Raw genomic sequence first — 22,815 nt, forward strand, 5'->3', positions numbered from 1 at the left:
TAGGTGAATCAAAAAGAAAATATGACCCATACATATGCTGCCTACAAGAGACTCACCTCAACAAAAGACTTACACAGACTGAAAGTAAAGGGTTGGGAGAAAATATGCCAAGCAAATGGACAGGAAAAAAAAAAAAAAGCAAGGGTAGCAATACTTATATCAGACAAAATAGACTTCAAAACAAATACCATAAAAGAGAAAAATAAGGACACCATATAATACTTAAGGGAGTAATCCATCAAGAAGATATAATCCTTGTAAACCTATATGCACCCAACATAGGAGCACCCAAATATACAAAGAAAATCTTGGAAGACTTCAAGAAAGATATAGACAGAAACACAGTGATAGCAGGGGATTTTAACACCCCATTGCCAACAATGGATAGATCTTCCAAACAAAATATCAACAAGGATACTGTAGAACTAAATGGCACATTAGATGAAATGGGCTTAACTGATATATATATAGAACCTTTCATCCTAAAGAACCAAAATACACATTCTTTTCAAATACACATGGGACATTTTCAAAGAGAGATCACAGAGCAGGATATATAACAAGCCTCAACAAATTCAAGAAACCTGGAATCATAACAAGAATTTTCTCAGACCACAAAGGCTTGAAACTAGAAACCAACCTCAAGGAATAAAAAGCATTCAAACTCATGGAAACTAAGTAGCATGCTATTAAACAATGAATGCATCAATAACGAGATCAAGGAAGAAATCCAAAAGTTTCTGGAAACAAATGGAAATGAACACACAACAGTCCAAAACCTATGGAACACAGCAAAGGAAGTCCTGAGATGGAAGTTCATAGCAATACAGGCCTACCTAAAAAAGACAGAAACATTTCAAATACACAACCAGGCCCTACATTTACAAGAACTGGAGGAACAACAACAAACAAAGCCCAGAGCAGGTAGAAGGCAAGAAATAATCAACATTAGGGCAGAATTAAATGGCATAGACTAAAAGAACAATTCAAAGGATCAATAAATCCCGGAGCTGATTCTTTGACAAGATAAAATTGACAAAACTTTAACCAGACTCATCAAGAGAAAAAGAGAGAAAAAGAGAGAGAACACAAATAAATAAAATCAGAAATGAAAGCCCAGCCTGATGTGGTTCAGTGGGTTGAGTGCCAACCTGTGAACCAAAATGTCACCAGTTCTATTCCCAGTCAGGGCACATGCCTAGGTTGCAGGCCAGATCTGAAGTTGAGGACATGAGAGAGGCAAACAATCGATGTATCTCTCACACGTCAATGTTATTCACCCTCTCTTTCTCCCACTCTTGCCCTCTCTCTAAAAATAAGAAATAAATAAAAATAAAACTTAAAAAAAAAAGAATATGTCTTTTTCCTGGCTGATGTGGCTGAGTGGATTCAGTGCCAGACTGTGAACCAAACAGTCACCGGTTCGATTCCCAGTCAGGGCACATGCCTGGGTTGTGGACAAGGTCTCCAGTAGGGCCACACAAGAGGCAAACACACATTGATTGATGTCTCTTTCTCTTTCTTTCTCCCTCCCTTTCTCTCTCTCTAAAAATAAATAACTAAAGTCTTAAAAAAAAGAAATGAAAGAGGAGATATTACAAGTGATACCACAGAAATACAAAGGGTTGTAAGAAATTACTATGAACAATTATATGCCAAGAAATTTGAAAACCTGGGTGAAATGGATGAATTTCAGGAAACGCTTAATTTCATAAAACTCAATCAAGAAGAAGCAGAAAGCCTGAATAGACTGAAAACAGTGGAATTGAAGTGAAATTGAAGCAGTAATAAAAAAAATTCCTGGCACACAAAAGCCCTGTAAAGAACAGGAGAATTTTACAAAACATATAAGGAAGAACTAACCCCTATCCTTCTCAAACTATTCCAAAAAATCCAGGAAGAGTGAAGACTCCCAAACTCTTTTTGTGAGGACAGCTTCATCCTAATTCCAAAATCAGATAAAGACATAACAAAGAAAGAAAATTACAAGCAAATATTACTGATGAACATAGATGCTAAAATCCTCAACGAAATTTGGGCAAACCGCATCCAGCAATACATTTAAAGGATCATCCACCATGATCAAGTGGGATTCATCCAGGTATGCAAGGACTGTTCAATATTTGCAAATCAATAAACATAATACATCACATAAACAAAAGGAAAGACAAAAATGCACATGATCATATCAACAGATACAAAAAAGAGCAATGGGAAAATACTGTCACCAACTTACTAGAAAGAAGATTTGTGGTGGGATTGAGAAATTAATGCTGATGTTTCCCAGCAACTTCAAAAATAAAGAGGTGCCATCATCGAGATTAAAAACTATCTCCCTCAAAGTAATTCAGTGGCATATACGAAAGACATTTTCTTTTTTTTAAGTATATTTTATTGATTATGCTATTAACAGTTGTCCCATTTTTTTCTCCGCTTTATTCCCCTCCACCCTGCACTCCCCTCCCGCCAGCATTCCCCTGCCTTAGGTCATGTCCATGGGTTGTACATATAAGTTCTTTGGCTTCTCCATTTCCTATACTATTCTTAACCTCCCCCTGTCTATTTTGTACCTACTATTTATGCTTCTTGTTCCCTGTACTTTTTCTCCCTTTCTCCCCCCTCCCCATTGATAACCCTCCATGTGATCTCCATTTCTGTGGTACTATTTCTATTCTAGTTGTTTGCTTAGTTTGTTTTTCTGTTTGTTTTTAGGTTCAGCTGTTGATAGTTGTGTGTTGTAATTTTACTGTTCATAGTTTTGGTCTTCTTTTTCTTAGATAAGTCTATTTAATATTTTATATAATAAGGGCTTGGTGACAATGAACTCCTCGAACTTTATCTTATTTAGGAAGCACTTCATCTGCCCTACCATTGTAAATGATAGCTTTGCTGGATAGAGTAATCTTGGAGGTAGGTCCTTGCCTTTCATGACTTGGAATACTTCTTTCCAGCCTTTCTTGCCCGTAAATTTTCTCACAAAAGACGTTTTCATTTTATTTTATATAAAAGGGCCTGGCAACTGAATAATCTTACCAACCTGCCTGTGTTTTGGATTTTTAAATGTATTTTTAGAACATTTTTTGATTTACATAATTATTGGAAGATAGTAAAAGGTTTGTCATACACCTTACACTCAGGTTCTTCTATTAATACCGTCTTATATTAGTATGGTACATTTTCAAAATTAACGAACCTGTATTAATCTTATACTTAACTGAAGCCCATCCTTTATTCAGATTTCCTTTGTACCTAATGTCTTTTTCTGCTGCAGGATCCCACCATGAAATGGCATTACATTTAGCAGTCATGTCTCCTTGAGCATTTATTGATTATGACAATTTCTCAGACTTCCCTTGTTTTCGGATGACATTAACATTTTTGAGGAGTACTGATCAGGTTTTTGCAGAATGTCCCTTAATTAGGCTTTGTCTGATGTTTTTCTCATGGATAAGACTGGGATTGGACTTTAAAAATATCTTTTCCTGTATTCTCATCTTAAAATCACTATAATATCATATTGTAATAATTTGGATTATTACTCAGATAATCATTTGAATCTGGTTACAAAAAAATGTCTGAAAGTGTTTTTGCTACTGTAGTTTAAGTGAATGCTTGAAAATGAATTACCAATCACACTAAAGCTCTAAAATTCAGCTATTATTTTATATACTCTATTGTACAAAAAAACAAATTAATAATTAACATTAATTAATTGAGCCTCAAATAAAATACAGTAGTGAATCCACAGCTAGGCAGCCATAATTTCAAAAGCTGCAGAAAGTTATATTGCTTAGGTTAACTTTATGCATTTTAAGGAACTAATATATATTTTGATATATTCTCTTTCAAATCACAGGTAGATTTTTAAAAGTTATTTTCCAAGTACCTTTAAGGAATAAAGATTTCATTGAAATACGAGAAAAAACATGACCCCTTTATTGTTACTGCCTTGATATTATAATGTTTTAACTCTTACTATTTCTCTAACTCTTCAGATTTAACAATGAATTGTGAAAGTAAACACTTCAGCACATGAAAGGGAGAAAATAAAATCTGTTAGTAGGGCCACTGACTCAGTGACAGATCATTATTCTCATTACAAAACTCACTTTCTTTTTAAAGGAAAAAATTCACAGGAATTTTTGTGTCAGCCAAACTCTGAATTTCTATCCAGACCTTTGTAAAATGTTTAATAAGTATGCCCCAGGCACTATTTGGCTTTTATCCTAAAGACAAAGTCAACAGAAGTTGCACATGTTCCTCATGCAAGGGGAAATATTCCCTGACATGACCTTGGTAAAGATCAACCAGCTATCATCTTTGGAGGTAAAAATAAACATAGGTAGGTGGGCCAGCCCTGAACAGAAGGACTTTATTAGCTGCAAAAGTTACTATACTATGTTCTTGCTAAGGTCTCTCAGAATGTAAGTCAAAAAGAATAAAATAAAAACCCACTAAGCTCAGCATCCCAGGATACACAGTCTACCTGTCAGACAGTCAGTAGATGGTTTCTAGTCCCTGAGCAGAGCTTCTGGGCAAAGGCATCCTGAGCCTGCAGACTTAACAGAAAAGTGAGTGGGGAAGTGTCTTTACAGGAAGAACCCGCAGCCTCTTAGTAAATGCTTAATGCCCCTGAGGCAGCCCCACAAAAGCTTTGTCAACAAAAGGCAAAAAAAAAAATCACATAGATTTCTTCTTTGCTGCCCCCACTGTCTCTGTTCTGAATGTGAAAACTGTAGGAGGGCAGGTCTAGGGACTGAGGTCGAAAGGAGAATGCTTTGTAAGAGGAGCATCTCTCCTGATTTTTCCTTTGTAACCAGCCCCTTTATATCCCAGACCAAACAAAAGGAAGCAGAAACAAACAGTGATGCTTTCAACAGGGTGCCTCACTTCCACCAGTGTGTCCATGCACATGGCATCTGTGAGAGATGAGGAAGAAATCATCGAATTCCAGAAGGTCAAAAAAGAAAGGGAGGTAAATCTCATCTTGTACAACCACCATCTAATTAATAAGGGGAAAGCACAGGCTTCATAGCATAGCAGAAATTAGAGCAGGGTTTAAAAAAAAATTCAGCCCAGTTTCCTCTAGGGCAGCAATTTTCAACTGGTGTGCTACAAGAATCTTTAAAATATGCAATACCTGACTATTTGCACTGACCTCTTTTCCCTTAGAGTGTCAAATAAAAAATGACAACAGCCAACACAATAATAGCTTCTAGTGAGAGTCAAAATTATACCTATTTTTTGTCAGATTGGCAAAAATATATACTTTTTGCAGAATTTTAGTAATCAGTTTATGTGTGCAATGAGATAAAAAGGTTGAAAATCGCTCCCCTAGAGGATCAAATGATCCTGGAGAAGTGGTGTACCTGTTGAGAGGTGATACTTATAGGCTGTTTCAAAATGATCCACGTGACACTTTCAAAAAGAGGTGGGACTGTGAGAGACCCAGGGTAAGTCCAGTAATCCCAGGATGAAGGAAGCAGACATAATGGGTCAAAATTCGTGAACTGAGTTTGTTTACCCTGGGGCAGAAAAGAGAATGCCACAAATTACAATGGGAAACCTTTCTAGAAACCTCAAAAACATACATCTAATGAAATACAATTTCACTGGAATTTATTCATTCATGGAATTATTTAGTAGCTGCCTTTTGTATTTTAAAAAGAGAACCTGCCTTAATCTAAAAAATTTAGAGGAAATCAGGCATCACTTAGATTTATTTGAGAAGGACAAAATTTTTCATATAAGTGGTTTTAAAATGTGTTGCAACTAGCCCTGGCTGGTGTGCTCAGTGGACTGAGCTCCAGCCTGTGAACCAAAGGGTCACTGGTTCAATTCTCAGTCAGGGCACATACCTGGGTTGGAGGCCAGGTCCCTGGTGGGGGGTGCATGAGAGGCAACCACACATTAATGTTTTTCTCCCTTTCTTTCTCCCTCCCTCCCCATCTCTCTAAAGATAAACAAATATAATTTTAAAAAAATAAATAATGAAATAAAATGTGTTGCAGCTAAAGTCTTATTCTGTAAAACTTCAATAACAGAAACTAATCATGCATAAATAGATTTCAGGAGCTAAATGGTGACAGGTTACTTCTGCTCTATTGGTTAAGAATGTTCCAATCTGCTTCACAGCTTCACAGGCTGTCTCAGGCCTACAGTTTTAAAAGAAGGTAAGAGAATGCAGCAGAAAACAATGAATACATTATTCATTAGTCAACAGGAATTAATTTTACCTTTTCTTTAATAGAATCCAAAATGTCAATAATCTTTTGCAGTTGGGGATTAAATTCACCAATCTGAAAACATGACATTTCACAAGAAATGGTTACTGTCTCAGATCAAGTCTGAATTATTCCATGTCAGTCACTATTTTTAAATTTCTTTAAAACAAAAACAAAACAAAACAAAACAAAAAACCTAAGCCAGCCCAGAACAAACAGTGAGTGTTCTATAATGACACCATCTTTTACCTCTAGCCTTATCCTGCTTAAAGAATCTAAACAAAATAATATTACAGGATTCCTTGGCCGAACTATAAGTTGCACCCCCAAACTGGTAGTAACAGCTTCCTATTTCTTCAACTTTTTGAATGTTTCAGATGCAGGCTAACTTGAGAGAAACCTGGCTTAAGAAATTCCCATCATACCTGCACTATGAAACCAGGTGTGACTTTCAGACCTTCCATCCAAACAGACTATTGTGACATCAAAGCATTAGAGGAAAAAGATGTCCCACATTCATCCTCAAATGACTGGAGGTTCTGAATTAAGGTAATTTGTCGTCCTGAGCAGAATTCCTCAGAGAAATATATGTACTTTTTTCCCATTAGAGTGGGTGTTGGAACAAAAAGGAACACCCTACAAGAATGTGGTCCCAGTAGGAGTAGAGCAGCCTCACCCACTTACAGGTGTGGCCACAGTAATATCTGTCTGATCTCTTGTGAATAAGACACAAAAAATACAGCAAAAAGTGGTCATTGCATTTGGGACAACAAACCATTGTGGTCAAACCAGTGCTTCAAGAATCAGGGAGTTAAGCTCCACTCTGCCCCGTGTCTCTAAAAATTGTGCAATCAGAAGAACCGAGAATAAAGATTTCCTTCTTGGGAGCTTACCTGTTACTTTGGGCACTACTATATTGCTGCTAGTCAATTAAAATGATCAATGGACAACCAGAAGGATCATAAGACAAAGCTCCTAGGATAGTTCTGGGTCCTGGGATTAACTATAAACATATAGAATTTTAATGTCCATTTCATAAGGAAAACATTAAACCTAGAACTAGTTTGCTATTAAAAAATCATAGAATGTCTGCTTCATGACTGAAACTCTACCCAACATGGCTGATTAATTATTTCAAATTTGAAACCAGTGTGTTACCACCTGTAAAAACACTCCCAAGACAGCTAGTCCATCAGGCTCATGAGCTGCCTCCACGAAGCTGGGGCATTTGTCTGAATTCCAGTGAACGACATGGAGCTGGAAAGAAAGAACATAGCTTAACTCCAACATTATTTTTTAAAAACATTCTCAAAAACATAAATGCAAATGGAGCATATATACAGATGCTCTGGGGCTGTACATTTATATGCATAATGCATTATACATATTCATGTCTACATTGATGTTTAGAAGGGTTCCAGAGCATCCTGCCACACCCCAGGAACCCGAACAATCTGCAGCCACTGTCCCCAAGTGACTTAGAGCTCCCGCGTTTCCCACACCCAGGACTCAGTCAGGCAGCCTGAGATCGGTCTCCAGGTAGTGACAGAGTGATGACTAAGAGGCAGGTGGGGAGGTCAGTGGGCACCCAGGGACAAATCCTGCCATGAGGATAGTGCCGGCGGTCCTTGGGACTCCCCAGTCAGATGCTCACCACTGTAGCTGAAAATGCTACATTTTTATGGCTTGAAAATGCAAATTTCTCAAAAGAGTAACTATTTTAAGCAGTATTCACATACTTACTACCTTCTCAGACTATGTTCAGATTCCTTGCTAAGATCATGTTTTCATAGGGAAAAAGAGCTTTCCGGCCTTAGAAGCAGAGGTGTCAAAGGAAGGAAAGGAGAGGCAGTTGGTCCTACTGAGGAGGGGGGAGAAAGAAGGGAAAGGGGGAAGTGGAGGACCTGGAACTCCAGAAAGTGGCTTTACCAACTTCCAAACTCATCCCCAATGCTCCTGGTCTTCTGCTAAAGCCAAAAGTGTCCCACATATCCTCCCATATCATATGCAACACAGTATACCACACATATGGACAAGTGGACAGGCTGCAGAATAACACACAGTAAGGCAGAAAGTCACTCCTGGAGGGTCTGCATTCCTGGTTAAGGGAAGGACAAACTGAAATGGAAGCCACAGGACAATGTGGCACACCCTGATGGCATGGCCAAGATCACGACTGGCCATGCTGTCCAAGGACCTGTGAGAGAAACCAGTTCAGATAACACTTCCAAGTGACTCCTCTGGTGCCTCAGGGAGGAAACATGAAGGGTTTCAGGCACAAATTGCCTTTCTAGCTAACTGCTAGGGAGAGGATGTAGCATACTCAAACACGTTTTTATCCCATCCTTTAAATCTGAATAATGAAGAATGACCATAAGCAGTGAACTATAAAACTATGAAACAGTGCACACCCCTCCACTCCCAGACAGTGGAGGAAGATTGGCTACCCAGACAGAGAGATAGTGGTTTCCATGTTCCAAGTTATGAGATAGTGGGAGGAAGGAACCTGAGACACTGGATGATGAAACACATCCCTTTTGGCTCACACAGGATAAGTGATGCTCCACCAGGAGGGCTGGGAAAGGACGTCAACATTCATGCCCATGCACCAGTGCACTTGGTAAGAGATGACACCACAGAGAAATATGGGAAGCAACCCCTTAGGTTCACAACCACCACTGATTAAAACATGAATGTGTAATCAAAGAGAGAAGGAACTAAGTATCCTTCTACTAGTTCAAGAGCAATAACTGTTAGAGACAATATGGGAAACTAGAAGAGGAAAAATCTTTTGTATGTTTTAAACAGGTCCTTCTCTCTCCCATGCATCTTGCTTAAACAGCTGCAACACCTTTAAAGGAGTTGATGTCACTTCCATTAGCATTTGTGTTTGAACTGAGAAAGAGCAAACTCACATTTCCTAACAGTGACAGCCGCAGTGATTTAAGCTCCAGGACAAGAAGTTATTGTAGCCACTGCAAAAATGGAAATGATAAGATTCTCCCCTACTGAAAAACAATTTCTGAATAATAGTATTATTCAACTTTAGTATTTTTAAACTGTGTACTATTCACATAGAATATGCTTAGTATGCCAAAAATCACCATAATGTTGAAAATACAGTTTTACACTCAACTACATATTTAACATACTTATATATATTAGGCATAAACTGCAATCAGATAAAGTTCCAAATATGCTGTGACTGTTAGCTTACTTTACATAGATGTGTAACTCGGGATGAAGCTTTTCATGAGTTACATCCCTTCAATCTTTCTGTAGCGTCACAAGTCATCAGATTTGGCTCCAATTCAAATTTTCATATGTTACAGCTTTAAAAGGTTTTTTCCTTTTCTTTTTTTTCTTTTTTCTTTTTATTTATTAAGAGGACACAACATGATGATGGTCCTAAAGTCAGGTACAAAAGTAACTTGAAAAACCGCTTCCACAACCTTCTAATCTTGTCTCCAGGCTTCCCTGTTAGTGCAGACTCTTCTCCAGAGAGAGCTAGCTGTTTGTAAAATGTAAAGCAGAGCACTGTCATCCCCCTGCTCAAAACCTCCCATTGTCTTCATCATTCTACACTAAGGGTGAACCTGAACTGCAAGTCAGGCATTACGTAGCTGACATGGCATGGCCCCACCTGCATCTCTGGGATATGGCTTTGACATCTCTCATGAATGTTAATCCTATAAACCAACATCTTTGTCTTCTCAAAAACGCTGACCTCATTCCTGCCCAAGAACACCTATACCTACTGTTCCCCCCTTGCTGGATTTTCTTAGAGTGGCTTCTAGTCATTCAGTCTCGATTCATGTAGCATCTCAAAGGGGCCCTTTTAACCACTCAGTCACTCTGCAAGATCACATGGTAATGCTCCTGTGAGAGAACTTACCCTGTATTATTCATGCGATTACTGTCTGCCTGTAGCAGCATTCCAACCTTGAGTTGTCACCAGACTTCCTACCTCTTCAGCAGCATCCCTATGTCACAGCACACACCTGCCTCCTCCTTCTTTCATCCTAAAATTCCATAACCCAACGAAACTGATGGATGCCGCACTTCTCACTGGCCATCTGGCCACCTACACTGTCACCCGGACTCCCCCAGGGCCATGACCATTTTTGCACTTAAAAATATTATTCAAATATTTTAAGTGCAAAAATCATCACTTTCCAATTCAAAGACAGTCAGTGACTTCTCTCCCGCACTTAAAATAGAGTTCACAGCCCTACCAGTTCCAGCCACCGAGCTTCTGCCACATCCCACTGTGGTCCATGCTCTAATCACACTGCATTCTCTCCCATCCCGAGCCACACATGACTCTGGGCAGGCCCACTGCTGCCTGTCCCACTGCCCGGCTTGCTCCTGGTTCTCCACAGGAATGCATCGCTGACCATTCCACTTCTGCCCGGCACTCCCTTTGGGATGAACATGGTAAGCTGGGCAAAAGTGGGAGATGAGGTGGGATCTCAATGAATTCATAGAGTGAATGAAGGAATGCAGGGGTTCAGGGACAAATGAGCTAATGAAATGAGAAAAAAATCCTCTAATACCCATTAAAGCCCAGTAAACAGTTCCAGTTGAAGCCTTACCCACTTGACAAGGAATGTCTGTAAAGGATCCTTGCAAGTCAGAACTCTGAGCCTCTGGCACACTTAAGGATAATGGGGCATTCTTGGGAGACCATCATCAACTGAGAATAGCCTCCCCAAGTGTCCATGTTCAAGTGTGTGGAAGGTGGAACCACTTTTCTGGAGCTGTTTTGGAAAATGACAAGGAAGTGACTCAAAGCCAGCTGTTCAGCCCCACAGAGCTTTTGAGATTTAGAATATATTAAGTTTCGACACAAAACTTTACAAAGTAAACATGAAAACTATTTGACAATATAAACTGAGGCACCATACAGACTCAGGTTCCCACTTTCCACATTCTGGGTATCTCTGTTCATTGTCACAGAGCAGCTCCCACACTGGGAGCCCCTGGTCTCAAACAAAGAGCTTCAGGAGGCAAATGGACCTTTGGTTAATAGCCCCAAATAGCACATATACATGTGCTACAAAGGAGGACCTAACTCCCCAGTTCAGTAACCCTGAGAAAATGAAGGAATGCCAAACCTGCCTGGAACATCCTCTATCTGCCTAGATGGCTCTCAGATCACACATACTGTTCTCTCTGAAGTAGCCTTGGCCAAGTCATATAATAATTCACTTCCATCTCATGGTAAACTTAGGGGTTAGCAGTATCTAACTGTATTAAAATTTGAGCATGATATGATTTGTCCTTTAGCCAGAGGATTAGAAAAAGTAGAGTTTACTTAATGAATATAATCATAAAGAGAAAGAGTAACTTCCCAGTGAAAAAGAGTCAGAAGCACTTTATTGTGTTCTGCTTTACTGGAGACTGAATGATTGACAGAGATCCCATTTCATACCTGTAAATGTAGAGGTAATGGTGGGTTTAGGAGAGTTTGTGTGTTTGATTTTTTTCCCCGAGAGGAACTTTGCCACTTATTATCACCTCTGTAATATGGACTTTATATGATGTAAGCATATATCTGTGTCTGGACCAAATATGCATACAGGTGGACCTAAAACAAATCTTTCTCTCCCTTCTCAGTGGCCTTTCAGGCAATAGGACAGATATTGTAGAAAGAGTCTGTAACTGGTATCAGATAGACTTGATATATCCTGGATCAGTTACTTAATCTCCTCAAGTACCCAGTTTGCTCATTTTTACAATAGACACAAGATGCCTAACTCTCAGAGTTGCTCTAAGGCTTTATACATTGATAAATTCTTATACTGATGGAATAAAGCAGTTTCATAGACTGTGATACCTAATGGGCTTGGGACCTACTGGGGGCTGAGGAAGTTGTCCTCCATGTTCCTTTCCTCCCACCAGAGAAGACAGCTCTGAGCCATGAGCCTGCACTGGATGGCTTACCTCGGCAGCATACCTCACTCCATCCACAACATGCTCAGAGCCATGGTCATCAGCAGAGCCCCAGTGCAGGTGAAATTGTCGCAACCTGTATCTTCCAGTAAGTGGACCCCCATGCAGAACTAGACATGAACATATTTTAAATTATTAGCAAGAAAGTGTTTCCATGTGCTCCCCAACCCACAACATTTCCCTGAATTGCTCAACATGTCCATGTCCTCCGAGGAATGTTTTACAAATGTGCCGTTGAGTTTGCTGACAGGAATCCAACTTTCAGGTGTATGAGGAGTGAAAAAAAACATTTTAAAAGGCGAGAGAGTCCGAAATACAGGTTTGTATGGAACACGTGTTTAAAGACTTGTTCTGTTTACTGGAGTATGTCAGGCTCTGTACATAGGAACATGATGTGCAGGGTGCATCCTGTACTCCATGGAGCAGCCCAGCTCTCCAAGATGGTTCACAGATAAACTAACTTAAAAGGTACATTTCCTAAGTGACAGCACACAGCACAGGTGCAACGGTCTTCAAGTGAAATCAACAGTCGTGTTGTCCTGTTTTTTCTCTTCTGTGACACAATAAGACCTGAGCTGAGCCAGAAAGTCACCCTTTCACAACTAAAATGCAGATTAGATGGCTCGAGTAATCAGTGTGGAATCGACTTTGGGAGAAGACATAAACAAGATGGCTCAGGAGAAAGACCATGATATGAAAAAATATACATCATCAGGGGAAAGTCCAAGCATTATGGTTGATATCTGGCAAGCCTGCTTTAAATCCAGAGTTTAAACTGAGATTAGCACAACTCTGCTTAGTTATGCAGCAAAGCTTGCCTGACACTTTATATAGTTGGACCTCACATGTGAGTGTTTCCTCCAAAATATCCACCCTGTGATCATGACCAGCAAATACCTAATGTGAAGACTACCTCTCAGAGCAGGGCTCTGTACAGGGTGGGGAAAACGAGTCAAAATATCATTAACTTAGCACTGACTTTGAGATAGTTTGTAATAAAATAGTTAAACTATGGTATAAAATAAATAATGGTGGCAAAATTATTCTTAATGAGAATTATTTAGTGTTGTCATGTCAATTTATTCATCTTATTATCCAGCCTAGATGAGTAAATATATATTACTGTCTCCAATTTAAGTCTAAAAATAAGAGATCATTTCTCCAAAATCGTACTTGGCATACTATAGAATTCATTTACCATTTCATTCAGAATTTTTAAAAAATCTGTTTCAAGTAATGTACTCAGATAAGAGGTCTACAGAGGTTAAGAAACCAGAGTTAAATGCCATAAAAGATTGGGGGACATGTAATATCTTGGTAAAAGGGTCTTTGTTATTTGCTGTATGACTCGAAATTCAACAATGTTTTGAAATTAGAAACATATGTGTTACTCTATTGCATTTGGCTTTTTTCTTTTTTATTATTTATTTAACATTATATTTCACTGATTTTGCTATTACAGTTGTCCTGGTTTTCCCCCTTTGCCCTCTCCACCAAGCACCCACCACTCCCCTCAGGAAATCCCCCCACCATTGTTCATGTCCATGGGTCATGTGCATAACTCCTTTGGTTACTCCATTTCCTATGCTGTACAGTACATACCCATGGTTATTTTGTACTACCTATTTGTACTTCTTAATCCCCTCTCCTCTTTACCAATTACTCCACACTCCCCTCCCATCTGGCAACCACCAAAATGTTCTCCATATCCATGATTTTATCTCTATTTTTCTTATTTGCTTAGTTTGTTTTTTAGATTCAGTTGTTGATAGATACGTATTTTTGCCATTTTATTGTTCATAGTTTTGATCTTCTTTTTCTCAAATAAGTCCCTTTAACATTTCTTATAATAATATTTTGGTAATGATGAACTCCTTTAGTTTTTTCTTGTCTGGTAAGCTCTTTGTTTGCTCTTCAATTCTAAATGATATCTTTGCTGGGTAGAGCAATCTTAGCTGTAGGGCCCAGCTTTTCATGACTTTGCATATTTCTTGTCAATTTCTTCTAGCCTGTAAAGTTTATTTTGAGAAATCAACTGATAATCTTATGGGGACTCCCTTGTAGGTAACCAACTGTTTCTCTCTTGCTGCTTTTAAGATTCTCTCTTTATCTTTTTAACATTTGGCATTTTAATGATTATATGTTTTGGAGTGGTCCTCTTTGCATCCATATTGTTTGGGATTCTCTGTGCTTCCTGGACTTGCATGTCTATTTGCTTCACCAAATTAGCAAAGTTTTCTTTCATTATTTTCCCAAATAGATTCCCAATGTCTTGCTCTTTCTCTTCTTCTTTTGGCAATCCTATGATACAAATGTTGGACTTTTTGAAGTTGTTTCAGAGGCTCCTTACACTGTCCTTGTTTTTTGGATTCTTTTTTTCTTCTTGTTGTTCTGATTGGTTGCTTTTTGCTTCTTTACATTTCAAATCATTGATTTGATTCTTGACTTCATCCACTCTACTGTTGTTTCCCTATAAATTGTTCTTTATTTCAATTAGTGAATCCTTCATTTATGACTGTATCATTTTTATGCTGTTGAGGTCCTCACTAAGTTCCTTGAGCATCCTATGACCAGTGTAATGAACTCTGCATCTGATAGATGGCTTATCTCCATTTCATTTAGCTCGTTTTCTGGACTTTTGATCTGTTCTTTCACTTGGGTCATGTTTCTTTGTCTCCTTATTTTGGTAGCCTCTCTGTGCTTGTTTCTATGTATTAGGTAGATCTGCTTTGGCTCTGTGTCTTGCCAGTGTGGCCTAAAGTAGTAGATTTCCTATAGGGCCCAGTGGCACATCCTTCCCTATACTGAAGCTGGGTACTTGAGGTGTGCCTTTTGTGTCGTCTGAGTATACACTCCTTTTGTAGTTGAGCCTTGGTTGCTGTCGGCAGATCAATGGGAGGGAATTACCCAGGTCAATCAACTGCAAGGATTGGCTGTGACCACTTACCATCACCCTCTGCCCTCCGTGGAAGATCAGCCATGCAGGGGCAGGGTGGTAGTGTCCAATGTGGAATGTAGCTGTCCACTGTGTGCACTGAACTTGGCGTTTCTCAGGTGGTGCAGGCCAAGGTCAGCCCCTCACCTGTGTTTTGCTGCAGACACCCTGCCTGAGATATAAAGCAATCTAAGATAGCTACTAGTTGTGCTTGGCTTGGAGATTTCCAGACAAAGCCAAGCTGTGAATCTAGGCTGGCTGCTGCTATTGCTGGGCTTAGGGCTCAATGAGGACAGCTGTTGCTTGTTCCAAAGGATTTAGGGAGTTGTGCAGCATGAGCCAAGACCAGCCATTCATATAGAAAGGCAGCTTGGATGGGGTGGAGTCTCTCGGGATCTTCAAGGTGGGTCAAACAGTGCTAGATAGGTGGATGGAAGCTCAGACAATGGCACTGGCTTGCTGGGGAGGGTTTAGAAAAGGGACAATGACCTCTGCTCACCTTGATGTCAAATACTTCAGTTTCTCCCAGTATGCTGGTGCCTTGTAAGCTGCTACCTTGGTGCTTAAGCTAAGGGGGAGTGAGTCTGAGTCCATCTGCGGGTTCTTTAAGAGGAACTGCTTAAGGCTCCAGCAGTTCCTTCCCTGACTCAATCCCTGTTTGTTTTTGCAGTCAGAAGTTGTGGGACCTTATCTTCCTGGCACTGGAACCCTAGCTGGGGGACCTGGTGTGGGTCTGGGACTCTTCGCTTCCAATATATCCCTCCTGAATTTTTATCCACCATACTCAGTGTGGGACCAGCCTGTTTTGCATCTGCATCTGTCCTACCAGTCTGGATGGATGTGGTTTCTTTAATTCCGTAGTTGTTGGACTTCCATTCGACTCAATTTCTGGCAGTTCTGAGTGATGGTGGCTCTATATTTCAGTTGTTATTTTGATGTGGTTGTGTAAAGAGGCGAACCATATCTGCTTATGCTTCCTGCTTGACTCGAAAACTCCCATTTGACTTTTAATGTTGTTAGTAACTTGCCAATCCTACACATTTTCTGAAACTATATTGTAGTCAGCTGCCTTGAATAATAAGTAAGACTGGCAACACAATCAGAAAAAAATGTATTTAAAAACCACCACACTTGTCTCTTCATATAGCTTCTGTCTATCCCATTAGGATACAAACTCCTTTAAGGTGGATCCATCTTGTTCCTTTGTGCCCTCAATACCTAGGATGGTACCTAATTAATAAATACATTGGCATAAGTGCAAGGTTGCTACTGAAGTGACCTGGGAATCACAAAAGAGCATACTCTAGGACCCATGAGTGCAATGATGAAGTACAATCTAATCACTCCTTATTCTAGAATTAGCAATGTAGCCTCAGTTTTATTTGTTTTTTACATGTGAGATATTATAAACAGTATCCAACTATAATTGTGGGTGGTGTGACTTTATATTTAGGAGCCTTGGACTACTTGCCACATGACCATATCTATGAGCCCATTACATCAACCATCTCTATTAACTCAGATTCAACTGAGGGTGTGAAGAAAAGACAAGTGAATATATATAAAAAGTGAGATCCTTCCTCCCCCTAAAAGTTGAAAATACCAAGTGCTAATCTTTCTTTGTGCATTGTTGCAATGATCTGAATAATATAAATCACTTTTACAAATTTGACAAGTATCAGGAAGAAATTTTATGGACTTATACTTTTTACTAACAATATAGCATTTCATAAATACAGGAAATTATTATTAAACCAAAGCTGAGCTTAATGAGTAAGTGAAAACTTTCTTCCAATTAAGAATTAAAAATTTTTAACTATATTTATCATTAGTAGAGCTAATACAGGATCATCTTAATATTAGAGTAAAGGTAAAAATAATTTGTCAGAAGCCTTAAAATATTATTCTCTCTAACCTTCCCTCTGGTCTTACTTCTAAAGTCTATACCATCTATTTCTCTGAACCGTATCTGTGCTTAAAGAAGGATTCCTTTTAAGGATATATGCCTTTCTCTTTCATTTAGCTCATTTGTTATTTATAAATAATACTAAAGTTTATTTGGTTGGTCCATTATTTATTGACCATGTGAAAGACACTGTCCCATGAACTAATCAAACAGAACTTTTATTACAAGTTCCAGCAAAGTACTAACAAGGACATACAATGCATAAGTGTTTCAAATATGAGAGAAAAGAAGGTACCGTCCAATCGTCCAAGCCCCCCATTTCTCTCCCAAAAAAGCCAACCTGATTTGTCCTCCGTGTCATCAAAGTCAACGTTGAAGGAATGGCCACTGTTACTGATGATTTTTGCTGAACTTGCATCATACTTGATACAAAGAGGTCGAAGGGAAGAGTCATACTTCGCTTCCTTAGTTTTAATCTCAATCGGAGACTGCTGGTCCCCATCAGCGATAGGGAAAAGTTCATTCCAGTGAGCAGGACCTTGAATACACAGGACCAAAAGAAAAGGACTAAACAAGTGATTTTATCAACAAATACTTGCTGCTTGCAATACACTGTGCTTGAGACTGAAGAGAGAATAAGGATTAATAAAATAAGGTCTTCATCCTCAGGACCTTTACATTTAATTGTGTTGTTGTTTTTAGAAGACTAGTTGCTCTTACTATAGGTATGGAAACTTCCTGGTTTACTTTCATTCATTTTCAGAGTTAAATAAATCCTTGTAAATAAAAGAGCATGTACACTTTATAAGGTACTTTCCAAAGGTACTATTCTACCAAACTGAAAACAATAGCACAGTTCATTACTGAGAACAATGAGATTCAGTCTCAGCTCCAGGAATGAGCTGTGGTAGCTGCAGAGCTCAGCAAGTTTACAGCTGGAAGAACTTAGAGAACTGAGTAAGCACAGAAAGAGTATGTTCTTGGGAATGTCTCCTTTCTTCTATCACTTGGTGGTATCTTCCGGTATCACCCAGCCCTCACTCAATGACCTGTGATGTGTAACAGGTAATATATAAATTCTTGGATAATCCAATACAATGGCTGTACCATGTCAGGAAATGCAGTATTGTGGATTATCTGCAGTGGAGTAAGGTAACAATTTATTTCTCTTTTTCTACATTTCAGGAGGTCCTTCTGTGGTTATTTTGCCAATGCTACATTTGAATTCCAAAACACAGGACAATGGTCACTCTGATTGTCTATTCAAAAGCCAAAGCTGCATCAAGTTCCTAAATCAGACATGTTTGGTAAATTGATGTGAACCAATAAGCCAAAAATTCTCTTGTCTAGTCTCTGCATTTCTCTGAGAGACTCAATGTGAGTTCTGCCTCTCAGGATCAACAGCAATGGGGCAGTTCTAAGCAAGCTCGAGGTCCATTGACAGATCTTCCTCACTCACAGGTCAGAGGTTATTGTCTCCTCCACTGATCTGCAGCCTACACAGCCACCACCAGCTAAGAAAAGCTCAGGGCCACTGGCTAAGCTCTTCCTTCCTCACCAACCAACTTACCCGGTTTTTCCAAAACTCAAGTACTTACAAAAATGAGCATGACAATTAGCTAAACATTGGTGACTAACAACATATATATTTTTAAAAGATAAGATTAATAATAATATTTCATGTAAGTTAAATATTTCACGATTAATAACAACTTCGATCTCTAAATCTCATGTCTGTGATTACTCATTTGGTAAAAAAGGAAGCATAAATGTCTTCCTTTACATAAGCTTCAGGTATAAAATGTCACAACATGAATAGACAACCACACACACAACTCAGAAGTTATTCTCTCATGAATGTGACGTTTTGGACTTCAAGGCAACTTGAACATCGGAAGCCCTTGCTTACAACTTACTACAGAAAAGGAATTGCTTTTCCTTATTTATTAAGTATTCTCACACACCTTCCTAGTACTCTCAATGTATACAATCTAGTCTTTTTTTTGTGTGTGAAAAAGTTTTCTATTTCACAGTCACCAAGTATGACTTCACATAAAGAGAATTAGATTTCAAGTAAGCAATGGGTGTGTCACAACATGTTGTTGACTTTTTTCCAACCAGGATAGTTTTTCTCCTCCTCCTAATTACTTTATTCTCCTCTTTCCAGTTCTTTATAACCAGAACCATTTTGAGATACTCAATATTAAATATTAACTACTAGGGTAGGTTCATTTCCCTGCTTCTTAAGAGACCCCTTTTAAAAAGTTTTTCAAAACCTCCAACTTTAAAAACATTTAAACATGGTTCTTAAGGAGAGACATATGAGTTCTGTCCAGAAGGTATCCAGCCATGCACAATGAAAAATAGAGACATTCATTGAAGAAGATACAAGAAACATTATACATAGGACAATGTTGCCCCAGTCCCCTTCAAAGTATGCACCTTGGGACCTCACACAGTTCTCCCAATTGCTAACAGCCGCCCCACTCCTAATCAGCCACCTGAATCTCATCAATAGTCTGAAATTTCTTCTCTTTCAAAGGTGATTTTGGTTTTGGAAAAAGCAAGAAGTCTCAGGGCCCCAAACCTGGGCTGTTCGGGGACTGAGTCACCAGGGTGATTTGATGTTTCACCAGAAAACTCTGCACGAGATGTGATGCGTGAGCTGGTGTGTTGTCATGATAAAGCAGCTGACCACCAGTTGCCGATAGTTGTGACCTGCTGAACCATCAAAATAGTTTCTGAGGAGGAATGTTCAAGCTTAACACAAAATTTGATGCAGAGTAGTTGTTCTACTCACTCAGTCTTTTTGCATATGACTGTCATACAGTACCCATGCTCACTCAATGGCATCTACCACCTCCACTGACTAGTACAGTGAAGCTGTCATTGTTCACTCATGCGCCTTCCAGCATTCCAGTCCATTCTTCTTGGCTGCCAGGCTACATTGATATCCCACAAATTATTCTCATTATATTAATAATGGCTGGACTTTTTCTGGACAGATCTCATATGCTGTTTCTTCCACTGATTCAGGAGCTTTTGAATATCCTTAGTGATACATAGTTTTCAGTAATTGTCACACTTTCTAAACTAAGCCAATAAATCTAAGTTTAGTGGAAAATATTCTAAGCTGTTTGTGAAGGTGGTCCCCCACTTCCAAGGCCTCATGTCGCCTGCTCATTCATGGCCTTTGTCAGTCTAAGCAGAACAGAACATCAGACTCACCAGCCAGGGTGCATCATTTCCAGCAGGATTTTTGTCACAGGAGAGCCCTCAGAGTGCTATTGCTTCTAAAGCAGGGAATGGCCCAGCAATTCTTAGAGAACAATGAAATCAGTCTTTGCTCGTGGCTTTCCTAAGAAGGGTTTTTAAACTTTCTAAAGATAGCTTCAATGTTTTTAACATATTAGAAAGTAATCAAACTCATTGATCAAAAATACTGCTCTTCCTAACCATAATTACTGTTGTTACACAGTAACAGTTAGTTAATAATAATAATACAACCCTAGCCAGGTGGCTCAGTTGGTGGGATTGTTGTCCAAAAGGTTACAGTTCCATTCCTGGTTATGGCACATACCTAGCTTGTGCCACATGATTCTGGGTTGGGGCGCATACGGGAGGCAGCTGATCTATGCTTTTTTCTCACATTGATTTTTCCTCCTCTCCCCCTCTTCCTCTCTTTCCCCCTCCTCTCTCTCTAAAAATCAATAAACATATCCTATGGTGAGGATTAAAAAATAATAATAATAATTATTCCAACAGAGAGGAAAATTAAAAGAAATCTAAACATAAATTGGAAATTAACAAAATGTAAGATTATAATTATAGCCTTCATCAAAAAGTAATCCACCCAAATTATTCATTTCATTTTTAAAGTCCTAAATTTTACCTGCTATTTTTTTATTTTTAAAAAATATTTATTTATTTATTTTTAGAGAAAGGGCAACCACACATTGGTTGCCTTTTGCATGCCCCCCCCCCCCCGCAGGACCTGGTCCACAGCCCAGGCATGTGCTCAGACTGGGATTCGAACTGGTGACCATTTGGTTTGCAGGCTGGGACTCAATCCATTGAGACACAACAGCCAGAGCAGCTGTTGTCATTTTTAATTAGCAAGTCAATCATAACTTCAAAAGGCTACAGCTAGAAGTGAAACCTTTCTGCCCTGGCCAGTGTGGGGCTCAGTTGGTTGGAGCATAGTCCTGGAACTAAAAGGTTGCAGGTTTCCAGACTGGGAACATGCCTGGGTTGTGTGGTTCAATCACCAGTCCGGGTGTGTATTGAAAACAACCAGTGGATGTTACTCTCCCTTCCTCTGTCTCTAAAGAGCAATGACAACAAAATAAAAATCAAATAAAAATGTCCTCTGGTGAGGATAAAAAAATTAGAAAAAGAAGTGAAAATTTTCTATTTTTTTGTGAAAGTAAGGTTTCTATAAAATAATACTATACATTACTAATATGTTCAATAATAAACATATTAGTCCAAAAATTATTATCATTATTATTCACAGGACTAATTTTGAGAGTGATTAACTATAAGTCTTTGTTGCTGTAACTTTGCAATTAGTTCAAATAAATAGTATTTGAAAGAATAAGTTTAGTTCAATTTAACATAAAAAGTAAGAAAATGTTTTACTTTTGATAGTTTAAAGTAGATAAGAAAAGTATTGTACATGTCTTATTACTGCTGCACCCATCAATAAATGCATTTTGCCCACGCGTTTTAATTTCAATCACACTTTGCTGATTCTCAGTGTCTGCAGGGTGTACGCCAAAGAAGAAGAGGGGAAGACTGGAAGGAGCCTGAACTCCACCTTCACGTTCCAGGAAGAACCTAAGCCAGTGTCTGAGCCTAGCAGGGGCACAGGGCGGTGGCAAGTGTCATAGTTACCAAGAAAGCGGTAGTCTTTGGGTTGCCAAGAAGGCGACCTGAGTTTTCAGAGCTGCAATTCAAGTTATTCAAATTTCTTAAATATATTTCCCCGTGTTTTCCATTATTTGTTTTCCCGGAGTGAATAATGAGCTTACAAGACTGAAAGGGAAGTTGTCCTCGGGTCATTAAAGTGTGTCCTCAGACCACCTTTAACCCAAACGTGCTATCACTGGGGCAAGTACGCCCCACCCCCGCCTTCCGAAGGGCGGTGCACTAACTGACGTGAAGTTTGGTGTTTGGGGACCCCTGGCAGGCTGTCACCCCTGTACCAACACCCCAAGAGCCGCCCCCGCACGTCGTCCCCGAAGGCCTCAGGGCAGGGGACCCAGATGTCCAGGCGGCTGTGTGCGCTAAGCGGGACTCTCGACCCCCCGGCTACCCAGTCTTGTCTGCCCGCGGGCGCTCACCGTTGTGCTCTGCGTACCCCCAGCTGAGCCTCGACATGGTCCGGAGAGCAAAAGGGCCGGATTGCAGGGAGTTCGGGCGGAGCCGCGCAAATCAGGGCGGTGCGCGCACTTGCCCCGGAGCCTGCGGGGTGTTCGGGCCGGCCGCCAGGGGTCGCGCGCGGGGCTGGGTCGAGCCGGGGCCCTTGTCCTCTTCTGTTCTGAACCCAGAATAACGCGGGTGGTGGGGAGGCGAAGATGGAAGGAGGAGAAAGGCTCCGGGGGCTTCCCACCTGCGGCACGAGTCCCGGAAGAAAGAAGCGCTGCCCGTGGGCTGTCCCATAGGGTGAGTCACCGGGGGTAGCCCTGGTGGCGGTACAAGCTCAGAACAACCAGGAAGGCGGCAAAGCCCAAAAGTAACTAAGCAGTTACTTTTGAACGTTGAAGGGACGCGCCCTGTTCGGGCCGACACTT

At 39.8% G+C, this 22,815-nt stretch overlaps 1 protein-coding gene across 3 annotated transcripts in view; it reads right to left on the reverse strand.

Moving 5' to 3' along the window:
- LOC129087892 (carbonic anhydrase 13) overlaps positions 1–22,459 on the reverse strand; it is a 40,721-nt gene extending 18,262 nt beyond the window's left edge. The window contains exons 1-6 of one of the 3 annotated variants that reach the window (XM_054594977.1): positions 22,366–22,459; positions 17,361–17,558; positions 12,171–12,289; positions 7,386–7,481; positions 6,237–6,299; positions 5,370–5,525 (exon numbers count right to left, since the gene is read on the reverse strand). In XM_054594977.1, the coding sequence (XP_054450952.1) occupies positions 5,370–5,525; positions 6,237–6,299; positions 7,386–7,481; positions 12,171–12,289; positions 17,361–17,558; positions 22,366–22,402 (669 nt within the window). In that variant the 5' untranslated portion in view covers positions 22,403–22,459. The remainder of the gene's footprint in view (positions 1–5,369; positions 5,526–6,236; positions 6,300–7,385; positions 7,482–12,170; positions 12,290–17,360; positions 17,559–22,365) is intronic. The other 2 variants (XM_054594978.1, XM_054594979.1) reach the window with 2 other exon arrangements.
- Between the last annotated feature and the right edge of the window lie 356 nt (positions 22,460–22,815).

Source organism: Pteronotus mesoamericanus, unplaced genomic scaffold (assembly GCF_021234165.1).
Source record: "Pteronotus mesoamericanus isolate MK-2021 breed Mesoamerican mustached bat unplaced genomic scaffold, CSHL_Meso_final scaffold_54, whole genome shotgun sequence".
NCBI classification, from domain to species: domain Eukaryota; kingdom Metazoa; phylum Chordata; class Mammalia; order Chiroptera; family Mormoopidae; genus Pteronotus; species Pteronotus mesoamericanus.